The sequence below is a fragment of the Haliaeetus leucocephalus genome, unplaced genomic scaffold (assembly GCF_000737465.1).
Source record: "Haliaeetus leucocephalus isolate CR32 unplaced genomic scaffold, Haliaeetus_leucocephalus-4.0 Scaffold339, whole genome shotgun sequence".
Classification (NCBI taxonomy): domain Eukaryota; kingdom Metazoa; phylum Chordata; class Aves; order Accipitriformes; family Accipitridae; genus Haliaeetus; species Haliaeetus leucocephalus.
In genome coordinates, this window is record NW_010972775.1 from 4,436,411 (window position 1) to 4,449,179 (window position 12,769).

Consider the following 12,769-nt stretch of genomic DNA (forward strand, 5'->3'; position numbering starts at 1 on the left):
GTCCCTCCCGGCACGCCGCGGTGTCGGGAAGCGAGGGGAAAGCGGCGGCGAGGAGGACGGCGCAGCTCGCTTGTCCGCAGGCCGCATTACCCGCCGGTTAAAAACGGGCCCGGGCCGACGAGCCGCCAGCCGGTGCCGTGACCTGCGCCCCTCCCCGGGCCTGGCGGGGGAAGGCGATTTACGGCCGGTTTGCTTATTGAACCACCGAAAGCCACCCGCGTGTCCGAATGCGGTTACGGGCTGCATTTGGCAATGTGAGTCAAACCTCCCTGAACCCTTCCCGAATCCTTGAAAAGAAAAAAGAAAGATTATTTAAAGCACGGTTCCTCTCTGGCGGGTAACTGGAGCCACCGCCAGCCCCTTCTCCCAGTGGACGCAAGTTTCTGACTCCTGCCAGCACCGACGCGGGCGGCTCTGGCGGAATAAGCGAGTTTTAACCAACACTTATTGCACTGATGTGTAAGAAAAGGATGGAGAGAAGAGGAAGGATACCTCAAGCCATGACGTAATTTCTGATCTTAACTGCACTCCGCAGCAAACAATTGCAGGATCAAACTAAATAAGCCTGCTGCTAAACGCATGCCAGGCAGAAGTAAAGCAGGGCAAGCTCGGCTAACACCAAGGTAAAAACTTTTAACTGCAAGATGAGCATATTTGATCTAGAATAGTGAGGGACTACTTACAAACGTTGAATTTTCCAATGCAGGTTTTAGAGTCAAGTTTCAGCCTAGAGCAGCGCCGATGGCACTGCATTTGCTTACAGAAAGAATTTTTCCATGTAGTTGTTCTCTGTGGACAGAGGCTATGGAGAGATGACAATGCCCTCCAGTTGACAGTTTTAAACTCTCTCAATACCTTCCGCATATTTGGGTTCCAATAAACTTTCAACAGCTCTCTTTTATGATTTGAATTTTGACTGAGCAGCAAGCTAAAGAGACTGAAGAGTGACCAAATAAGGGATAATATTACCCAAGAAGGCAGAAGGAAGGAAGGATTTTCAGTGCATCAGCAGATGCAGATTGATAGGTAGGCAGCATGTCAGCTAGATCCAAGTCCCATCCAAGGATACGTCCAATAACCAGGACTCTTGTGAGCTTTGCCAAGCGGATGAGTCCACAGATTTGGGATCCTCACATCAGCCCTTTATAATGAAGAGATTGTATGTGCCTAACACAAAGGCAAATACAGAGCCACTCCATGCTGTCAGCAGAATTGTTAGTCCATATGGCTAACTGGAGCAGCATCAAAATACCTTCAGTAGTATGAAGATACTCAATCATCCCCTTCCTATGTGTTATTGCTATAAAATTACTAATTGCAATGATGCTAGAGCAGACGATGTTAGGTCCAAAGAAGGTTAAAAAAAGCCCTCATTAACAGTTCATTTCAGTCTTTTTTTTTAGCACCCTTGCTGCTTTTCTTTTGGATTTCAGACTACCTAGTCCAATAGTCCAAGTGCAAGAGGGGAGGACAAGGAGGGACTAGTTTATATGAGCTAAGCACACCATGGTCCGAGACGAGTAGAAAATTCTAGAGGCGGTACCAAAGGCAGCAAAGCCCTTGGGATAGCATGGAGAATGCGATGGTGCCCAAACAGTTGAGTAATGTTCATAGTAGCCTTTCTTTTTAACTGTTCAAAGTCAATCCTCTCAAGGGAATGCCTTAGACTGGACTGTTCTAAGGACCTTAAACCCTGCAAATCACAAATAGATTGAGCGGGATGTATCATTACTTAACAATGCAGGAAGCTCCTTGTGCAGAAAGCCCACAGTGTCCAGTTTGGTGGATTGTGCAGGGGTTTGACATTTGATTCTTGGGAGATTTTCTGGGGCATTTAGACAGTGACTTAAAACCCGATGTATACATGTTGAAGGATTCTTGAAAAACAGCTAATAACTTTTAATAATGGCCACTCCATAAATGTTATAGATGTTGACAGAGAATACAACAGCTTAAAAAATGCCAAAACCAGAGCCATACTCATAAGCAAAAGTGGGAAGTCTGTCCTTTTAGAGCTCTGGTTTGCTAGGAGAAAATTTAGAGATGCTAACCTAGGGAGTTCAATCTCCTTCATGTCCCATGATCTCAAAAGCTGCAGGATTTTTCAGGAAGACAGGCCAAATAGCTTTCATGCGTGAAGTCAAATGCAGACCAGATGCTACGCTTTTCACTGCAGGCATTTATTTCTCATGAGTATTTTCTCAATAAAATTCTGTTGCTTATCACAGTACAACTTCATATACAACTGGTACAAGATGCTTTATTTACTTTCTCGTAACTCATTTTCACTGCGTTAAATTGTCTCTGGAAGCATTTTGCAGCAGGATTCTCTGCATTCTTACATTAACCTGCTCAGCAGGAACACTCTTTGGCATCACACTTCTGAATGGGCCTAAGCCAGAAATGGATCTTGCCATTTTTCTCTGATTGCCTTAATGAGGAGCTTTGTGTTAAATCCAGTAGCACAACATGTCCTGCTGTTATCTGTTGTATCTTCCCCTAAGCTGCTGGTTTTGTTAACTCTGAGTTATCAGGCTTATAATGTTTTGAGAATTTTCCACTCCCACTGATAGCAATAGAAAATGAGGACAGCAAGCACAAGGCTAATCCAATTCTAAATTTAACAAAGGAACCCAATGGTTTTTTTTCTATCCTTGTCCATCAGTCACTTAGAAATATAGGCACAGACTCTCAGCTGTAATCCATCTTCCTTACATAACACAGCCAGGGAAGTTCATCTGGAGACCCCTGTGGCATGGTGGAAAAACTCCACTAAACCAGCTGACTTCTCCTCTGCTCTGCCTCCTTGCCAAGTTGTACTTACCAGATTTGAAAAGCCTGTGTGAAGAGATATGCCTTAGTCGGATGATAAAGAATAGCATGACACAATGGGTCTCAGCAAAGCAGGGCTGTGCTCGCTCACTGCAACACAGGCCAGCTTTAGACTCTCACCATCAAGAATCCTTTAAGGCTTTACAGCCTTTTGAGTAAGACAAACACCAAAGGCTCAATAACATGACACCTTAAAACAAAGTGCTTATGTATCTTCCTAGTCATCTTGGTCTTGTAGTTGTATGCTACTGCGTTCACTGGCTTTTTCGTGATACTGTTACTGTGTGCGCTGGGGAACAAGAAGGTGGGCAGTAGCTTTTATACTGTTCTGCAGTGGTGTAGCCCACCATCAAATGGTGCAATACGCTCATTCTGCTGCTGATGGTCAGCAGTATATGGGCATATCAGGTATTTGCAAATTGTGACGCTTTGTCAGTACTTCCTGAAACATGACTCTTTAAAAAAAATAAATCTACAAGCCATTTTGAAAACAATTTCATCACTTCTCTCAGTCCTCCTCCATTTCTGCAAGTGTTTTTGTGGATCCTGATGTCTCAGCAACGTTTAACAGATGTTATTATGGCTGCTTCTACTTGTAGGTCTGGACTTTGATCTCAGTATTCTTTCTATGATGATCTGATTTGCTTTTCTAGCTCACCAATTTGGCAAAATTCTACAATGACATGACCCTAAATTTAACATTTCCACTGAAATTGAAAAAAATGGGTAATGTTTTTAAGAAACAACATCTAAGGTTTGAATGACAGGGGAACAAGAGATTCTTACTAGTATTCCCCTGATAAAGGGCTGGTCACTTCTGAAATCATGAGTCCAGCCCTGCTCTTTCATCCTATTAAATACCATTTTTAACTGCCACAGACCCAAACTGAAGCTTGCAGGTTGAGTTTGTAGGAAGGGGCTTTTAAAAATTTAGGAAGTAGCAGTGTAAGGAAACTCCTTTGTTTTCTTTGTTTGGATTTATTGTGAAAAAATGAAAAGTTCCATTAATCCAGTGGATTCCAGTTATTCCAACTGGATTCCAATAATTAAAGATTGTAACTTTTGTAAAGACTTCTGGATCTAAAAATGTTGAATCTAATGGAAAATGAATTCTGTTAGTTAACAGAAAAAACTATGGCACATAGCATAAGCTCCACATGCTGTTTGTGTATATATGTAGGGGAAACTGATGTTGATGCAAAGTGTAAAGGGATAATGATTCCCTTGATCACACCTGATGCTTCTACTGTGGGTACAGGAAAGATCAAGAAAACCCCCAAATTCCTTCTGAATTTGAAAAGACAACAAATAAAGGGAATGTTAGATGTAGAGAGAAATCAAGCTCTGCTTTCTCTCTCTCTTTTCAGAATGAATTTCATTTATTTGAGAACCAAGAGACAGAATTTTTATTCTGCTCTGGCCTGAAGCATTCATACAGTAGATGGCAGTAAGAAACCTTATCAGTTTAACCAGTTGTTAGCAGAAGGGGTGGTTCCACTGCAGTGGGATCTCTCTTGGTTGTCACAGTCTTACTGAACTGAGTTGCTACTACAGATTCCTCACCCACATACATTTTTTGGCCTTGGTCAGTATAGCAATTTGCAGAGTATTATTATTTGCTTAATCAAGTAAGGTAACACTTGCATGATTACAGCGTATGTGCCATTTCAATAACAGTGCTAACCCTACCAATGTGCACCAACATCATTCTATGCTAGGACAGTTAGACCCAGCCAAAAACCAGGCATCCCTTCTCCAAAAGGTACATAAATAGGTGCATACTCACAGCTTCATTTTAAGATTAAAATCTTCCCTGAGTTGGTTGGTTGGGATTTTTTTCCTAAACTAAGGTCATGAGTGGGTGAATTCTCCAACAACTTAGCTGAGAAACGTTAATTGGGAACAAATCTTTAAACACATAAGATGTCTGGACCAGGAGGAAAAGTAGTATTAAAACCAGTGGGTCTTCAGACACTGAGATCAAAGTTTATCATCAGTTCTGCTTGAACTATCATTCAGGTATTTGTTAATCTTAACTTCTTGAGGAGTTCAGTTAAACATGATATGCTTTTTCTATACTAACTACACAGGAATACTGATTCTGTTGTGGTTACACCAGCAGCACAATCGTGCCATGTTCACGTCCCCATCACAAGTTAACAGACAGGGCAGCAATGGTGGTCCTCAAGCTCAACTAGGAGCCCAGCAGGGCTGGCCCTGCCCTCCAAGCAGCAGCTCATACCTGGAGACCTGAGCAGCACCACAGGTTGGCAACTTTATTCCGCCCCAAACACACACACACACCCCCCCCATAAAAGGAACATAACTCTCCTTAATTTACTCAGTTTTCCTGTGTACTCAGGATGTGTCTCCTGGGGATTGTTTACTTTCACTAAAATAGAATATGAAAGAGTTTTAAAGTGCCACATTGTTACTGCCTTAGTTTTACAAGTTGCATGCAGTCTGACACAGATCCTAGAAACAACAGGATGGGAGTTTGGGAAATATTTTGCACATCAGAGAAAGGAATGCTGAAAAGACCATGCTGTGGTAACAGACTAGCCAAAAGGTGCACACATATCTTTTTCTTCTTTGCAAAAGTATTAGTTTTGAAACTCCAGTTTCTCACTGGTGACTTCCTCATACTTTTAATTCAGGGCCCACTTTAAACCTCTTGGGACTCAGAGGAAACATAATTGTCACCAGCTGAAAGTAAGCAATGAAGGAACATTTGTGAAATACATCAGTGTAAAAAAAGAAAACCACCACCCCCACCCCCCCAAAAAAAAGAAAAAAAAAAAACCAAACAAAAAGAAACCATACGGAATTATTTCCTGTTTTTCCTGTTGTTATTCTCCAGGCAACAATCTCTTCTGGTAGAAAACTGAGCACAGAGAGGACTGACAATTTTGTCCTTGAGAACAGCTTCACATTTATCATTAGAATTCAGTTGCTGTGTATACCTTTTTACCCTTTCCAGCTTTTCTCCCCACTCAGTGGGTAGAGGTAAAATATACCATGGAAAATGATGGCTTGCTTAACCACTAGTCACACAATGCAGTTAAGTACCAGTCAGCATCAGTGCCTTTGACTTTTCCAAGTGTATCTTTTCAGATTGAGGTATGTTGTTTCAAAACAAAGTAACAAATCACAGAAAGTGTAAAACACCTAAAAGGTTAAACATATTAACCATAAGGTATCATTCTGAAACTCATATGCCCTAAGATACAATTATGAAGTGCAGGTACTTCAGAAAGCTTTCTGGCTTGCTCTAGGAGAGCTCCTCACAATTGGGTGATAACTACCTCTCCTTCCACCCTTTCTCCCCAAAATACAAAGCTCAACGAAACGAAGAAGTCCCAGACAACTTTGCATCAAGAAATGTGGCAGTGAGAACTCTTGACTGCCTGACACCGACTGACTTACTCGGGAGAGAAGCGGACCAGGCAACTGCATTCAGTCATCCTGAAGTGCCAGAGTTGAGTGCCACCTCCACAGCTGGTGTCTACAAGTCAGGAAAAAAAACCCCACAGGCATGTTTGTTTTGACAGATACAGCAGTAGTGGGAAAAATGTGTTTCCAGATTTTGTATGTGAATCTTAAGGCGTATCCCTGTGTGAAGAATACAGTCCTGATTTGCATTTACTACTGTCTTTATCTGTTTTTCTAGATAAAAAGAATCTCTTCTAGCAGTTTTTCCAAAGCATTCAACATTATTTGAAGCTCCAGCATGTGTTTTTACTGATAACTATTGTCAAAGCAAATGCTTCTCTGCAGTTCACACCAAATATTCATCCAGCTATATGTGCATGTTGGTTGCCAGCCCATTTCCCACATGTTCAGTGCTATGACTATCCATTCTAGTGTGGTTTCACCTACCTGTGCTGCAATTACACCTTCATTTCATGCTGCAGACATGTTCTGTGCCACTAAAAATGCTCATCGTGAGAACTGAGCACAGATAGCTTGAGAAACTGTACAGGCTAGTAAAAAACAGGAAAAGGCCTCTTATCAAATTAGTAACATCTCGGATATTTGGGTGGAGGCATTTGGCACTGGGCTTGGGTATTCTTAGGGGAGCGAGTCCATGCATACTACAAACTCCATTCCTTTGCTTCGTATTATTGTTCCCAAGTTGAGGCATGTTTTAAAAGAGCCTCTCTAAAGATGTGTAAGTGCATAATTACTATATACTACACCGATCAGCAAGAAGGGATTTTACTCTATCCCCTTTCCATACATGTAAAATAAGAGTAAATCAAGTTAATGGCATTTACACAGATTTGTGCTGCAATTGGATCATTGCACAAACTAAAGTAGGTATTTCTTTTGTACCTTTCCATGCAGAGTGATGGGAAATGACTAAGAAAATTTGAAACACCTTACTGAGGGAAGATAACTGCCTGGGATGACTGACTTCTGCAGTAAGCACTATGTGTGGGACAGTTTGTCCCTCCTGCCACTTGGAATAACCCATCAACTGCCTGAGTTGGAAATACTGTCATTTATTTAACCTTGAACCAAACCAAAACCATTTCCATGTTTTAGATGCTATATATACTTTCTGGCATATAGCAGTGTACGTCAGGTACACATACACACGCTTAACTTACAGTTACACTTTAGCGTGATTAACATTACTCAGTAGAACAGTTTTACTACCTGTGTACTCATCTTAATGTCTGCCACTCAGCTTGGATTCTTTTCATCCCTTCATCTCCTTTAATAAAAACAATCTTGTAGTGCAAAGGTAAGCAAGATATTGATGCATGCATCAGAAAAGAATCAAGCTCAAGGTGTATTGATGCTGGAGGGGAAGCTGTGCTCCACTTAATGGATGACGACATTTTTTCCAAGTGGTGTAAAGAAAGCTAACAAGCTCCTACTTGACTTGGTGCCTGTCAAATTTAAGCAACAGGTGTGAGTAAAAAGCATTTCTTATATGGACAGCTGTTGTTCTTGTAAATTCTTAAACAGGAAAACAAAATATAAAATAAAATCCCCATGCTGTCTGAGAAATGCATCTATAACTGAAACAAAGTGACACACTTAGTTTTGCTGTTCACAGTGTAGTAATTTCTTCATTATTGCTTCAAAGGCAAAACAGACATGGGGAAAAGAAGAACAGCGAAAACTAATTTCAGTGCTTTCTGGTTTTACGGTAGTTTAAATAGGGATTTTGCAATCTCCCACCTTTAATACAATATGCAGGTGTCCTACTCAGATCAAGAAGAACTGCTCAGCACCTTTGAACATCAGTCTCTTCAGAAAATGAAATACAGCGTTGCAATCCTTACTGCAGACAGTCATTTGTTTTTTAAACCTACTTACCAAATGCCACATTAGCTAAAGACCCAGCAGCTTTGACGCAAGAGAGAACTTCTCATTGTGCAAAGACTCCATACAGCTTGATTCTACAACACTGAGACTTTGCTCTAATGGAACTGCTTGTTTGACTAAGGCTTAGTCAAACAGGCAGGCCTTAGCTGTATATACTCTACATATCCATATGGCCAAAGTTGTATATGCACTTGTGTGGTTTGGTAAAATGACCTTTAAAACAATTTAGCTAAAATGACACAAACCCCTATATAATCTGCACACAATTTAAACTTGGATTTTATTGTTTTTCCTTAATTAACTCCAAACTGTTAATAGCAAGTGATTCACAAAAATAATGGATCCAGAGGAAACCCCTCCTATCAGTTCTTTTGCTAGCTGTAGCGTTCCTAATGCTAGCAGCACATACACTGATGGGGAAGCAGAGGGAGGAGTCAATAACTTAATTGCTCAAAATGGCAATAATCTCTACTTCTCCTCCAGAGACATATAGGCCCACATACTTTTTATTTCAATTTACAACAGTAATTCTCAGCACAGAGCGCCTTGCATGGATTAACAACCAGTTTGTCTCCCTTGGGCTGCCTCTTGTATCCACAATCCTTCCCACCCAGCTGTTAATCTCCAGGAAATGCCTTGCACTCAGACATGGCTGCATGTGAATGTAATAAAAGCAAACACACATTTGCTACATGTTTGCTAACTGCTGAAAAGCAGCAAAAAATGGTGGGTTTTTTTTTTTTTTTTTTTTTTTTTTAAGTGTCCTGATTTCCTGGTTAAGGTAATTGAAAATAAAGTTCTAGCAAAGAGGAAATTTAACCCAGATTCTGCTGATGTGGCGAGAACCACTGAGAGAAAGGATTGTTATTGATTTTTACGGGAAAAGCTCCTGCATATTGTACTTTAAACCCAGATGCGGGGTGACAAAGAATTTGCTCCTACCTGGACTTTGCCAGCCACCTTCCTCTCCGGCAGAGGAATGCGGTGGCTGCAGGAACACAAGCAGAGGCTACAGGAGCAGGGCAAGGCATAACTACACAGTAGCATTTAGAGGGGGAGGATTCATTCTTCTGCAGATCACCTTCATGCTGTCTATACCCTCCTGACTGGCCTCTAGCCCCCCCACACAATTCTACCTCATCATTTCCCTTTTAGCTGCTTTCTTGCCTAGTTCATCTTCTAGATACATTCTTTCTTCTGGACAGCCTGCACAAATTACATCATCCCTTTAGTCTATTTTATAGTCTATGTGTGTACAATAAACAAATAAGGAAGTAGTACAGCAATCCAGATTACATGGAAAGAAATCTGGCAGGCTCCTCTTTGCTGGCTACAGAAAACCATAATCCAAGAAAGATTTCAAAGCATTTTCCCAGGCTATTTCTCTAACTAGTATTCTTGTCAAGACAAACATGCAAACTCCTGGTGGACCTGCAAAAAAAATGCTCTATTTTTAAACTGGAAACTCACACAGATTTCCATGTTAATATCAATACCCATGTGTTCTAAGCAAGTTAAAACAACTTACCAGAGCCTTGCAGTTTCACCTTCCTGGTTATTCTTTCACAAATTCTGCTGTAGGAACACCAGACCTGCATCATTTTCCTCAGTGGCACTGAGGAAACTATCACTAGGTGTTAGGCCTTTGCAGGTTTTATCCAAAGAAACACCATTTGCCATGAACTTTGACTGAGACAAGATCACACGGACACTTCCTTGACATTCCTGTTTGAATCTCAGGGCAAAAAATGAAAACAACACTGATGAAAGGAATAATCCCAAGAAGCAGATCATGGTCAGGCCCTGGAACAGAAGGCATTCAAAATACTTTGCAGGATCATATACCCCAAACATACTTCATCCCTTTATACCCATGATCCATATACACTTGCTGTACACAAGTGAGAGAAATCTTCCCACAGCCATGCACGCCAGTATATTATGATGTGGTACTATCAACTACAGCTAGGTCTGCAGGACTTTTTTTTTTGGTGTTGGCTCTATTTTTTTTTTAATTAAAAAGATGCTGTTTAATCTTTATCCAGCCGCTCCTCAAACCAGCAAAGAGATAGGAAGAAACTAGTGCTGAGGTGCCCTTAAAGGCCATAATATTCAAATCCAAAATACTACGTAACGTCCTTTCATTTCAGTGCGTTATGAGTCAAGAAATAATGAATGGGAAGGAATAGGTTTTTATGTGTCTGTAAGACTTTTATCTGCTTCTGTTTCCCATTGTTTCTGCTCTCACATAAATTAACTAACTGGGATATCTAGATTGCTCACTAAGCTGCTGTCACTGTGAGGGGTATCCTGCATTTATGCAATTCTCAGCAACAGCTTACAAATTGACAGGGCTATGACTTACAGAAAACTAGATAGGTTCACAACTGAAGCCAAGAAGATTATGCAAACTTGTACAGATTTTCCATACCTTGGAAAGAATATAACACACACTGAAGAAACTAAGTTACACAGCTTCCCTCTATTCCAAGGAACTATTCCTGTGTGCATTTTCAAAAGAACTCCATGAAGATAAAAAGCATTATCCTCTTCTCTACTGCTTTGACCTTTTTGCTGCAATTCCCACTTAATCTTTCACTGATGCTCCTGTTTTACTATTAAATAACTCAGAAATTTAAAAAAAAAAAAAAAAACCAAAACCCAAAACACCAAAATGAACATGAGGAAAAAATACTCTATTTTCCCAAGTGCTGAGCTATGTAAAAAGTATTTTCCCTCCCGCCCCCTTGTTTTTAAATGTTTTAGTTAGCTAATCACTTCCTTCTTTCGCTGCCACTGACAGACATTGCAGCAGTTATAGACAGCCCAGTGTAACAGATATTCCTAAAATATTAACAGTATAGCAAAGTTTGCCAACTTAACCCAGATTCTGAGTAGCATTAATGACAGCAGAAATTGGTTAGTATGCGTAATAACTTACAGATTCAGATTTCTCACTCAAGTGCTAGAGCTCTGAGAGGCAGAGCTCTATAGGTGCAGGCTACTGCTGTAGCCTTGTTTCTTAAAGAAAAGGGACTTCCACGTCATTCTTACCTCTGTCTCTCAACCCATTCAACAACTCTTGAACTGATTGACTAGTTTTGACCACACAGAAATCTAAAAGAAAAATTACATTTCTTCAAGTTTTGTCAACATAAGGAACCATTAACATAGAAAAGAGCATGCTTATGAGCATCCTGATGGAAAGGCAGGCATGCCTTGCATAATTAGACATCAGAGAAATCCCATAAGGGAGCAAGAGACAACACAAATATCTCAGTATCTGGAAAAAAATTCATTGCAAGTTTACAACCAACCATGAGACATGAATCTGCAAGAAGGCAGGTTTTGCCAGTTCTGGTGCTGTCAGAACTACTCATTTCACTGAGAAAGGACAATCACAAAACAACCAAGATGATTACATAGCATGGCTGCATGATAATGGTATATTTCAAACTGCCAAATGTGTTTCTGCATTGAAGAAAAGGGCAAGTAGCTCTCCAAACCAAGACACAGATCTTGAGGAATGCTAAATGATGCAGGGTTCTGTAAATTAACAAATTTTTTGAGTTAACATTTTGGGCAAAGTAGCTGCAAGAGGGAGAAATTCCCATTTGTTTGGAATGGGGTTAAATCAGAGCCCAATTTATTTATTTTTACAAGCCAATGCTTTCTAGCTTCACTGAGTTTTGTCTGATTAGGCACTGCATGCAAAGAACCCATAAGGGGTAGTGGCTTATGATATACAGTAGAAACAGATTTTCCTGCTCCAGCAAATACATCCATATGCTTATTTATATGTCTGTTGTTAGTCAGCAAAAAAAGACACTTGATGTGATTCACCATTATGTTCACTGCTCCCTTCAGCTCTCCTTGGAACTGGAAAGCTTTTATTTACCTGTTATGAAGCTTTATGGATTCATCTACAACAGTGCACTTTGGGGAAGTCCATACTACAGGCAGATTTTTTTCAGATTAATTCTTATCTCCTTGCTTGCACATGCTTGCGCTATTAATGGTGACATGATCTCATTAAGAGACATGAAAACCACAGCCTCCTCCTTACCCTTACAGACAGTAAGGGGTGAATTCAGATTCCCCAAACCACAAAACAGTTTGTGGTCTCCTGGAAAGCAAGCAATTTTAAGCAGCAAACAAAGGGCCTGACCTCACTCAGACACATTGTTTAAGACCCAAGCACAGACCATGGGCCCGTAAAAGCAATCCAGTGGAGCAAGCAGCACACTCAGCTGTGTAAAACTCATGGCCAAGTGCTAGAAACTCCTCTGTTCGGCTCCCAGCACAGCCTCCAACTCTCTGGGTAGCCTTCAGCCCTACCCTACAAACTACTACCCAGCACAGCACTTCCTACTGGAAGCAGCCCTAGTGACTCCAGCTGCAAGCACCACTCAAAGCCAGCAGCATAGGAAGGCTTGAACTCTTAGAGCCCCATTACCTGACATTTCATCCTTGTGATAAGCAAGGAGAAAAAGATGAGAATAACTTATCTCTGCACAACTGTTACTTGGAATTTTAGACTGTCGGCCTCCAGTACAAGCTTAAGGCACTGTAGGAGCCTTGTAACGTATACTTTACT

At 40.8% G+C, this 12,769-nt stretch overlaps 1 protein-coding gene across 1 annotated transcript in view; it reads right to left on the reverse strand.

Annotated features, from left to right (window-relative positions):
* The window catches only part of LACTB (lactamase, beta), a 9,299-nt gene extending 9,053 nt beyond the window's left edge, over positions 1–246 (reverse strand). The window contains exon 1 of the mRNA XM_010572262.1: positions 91–246. Coding sequence (XP_010570564.1) covers positions 91–246 — 156 coding nt within the window. The remainder of the gene's footprint in view (positions 1–90) is intronic.
* Between the last annotated feature and the right edge of the window lie 12,523 nt (positions 247–12,769).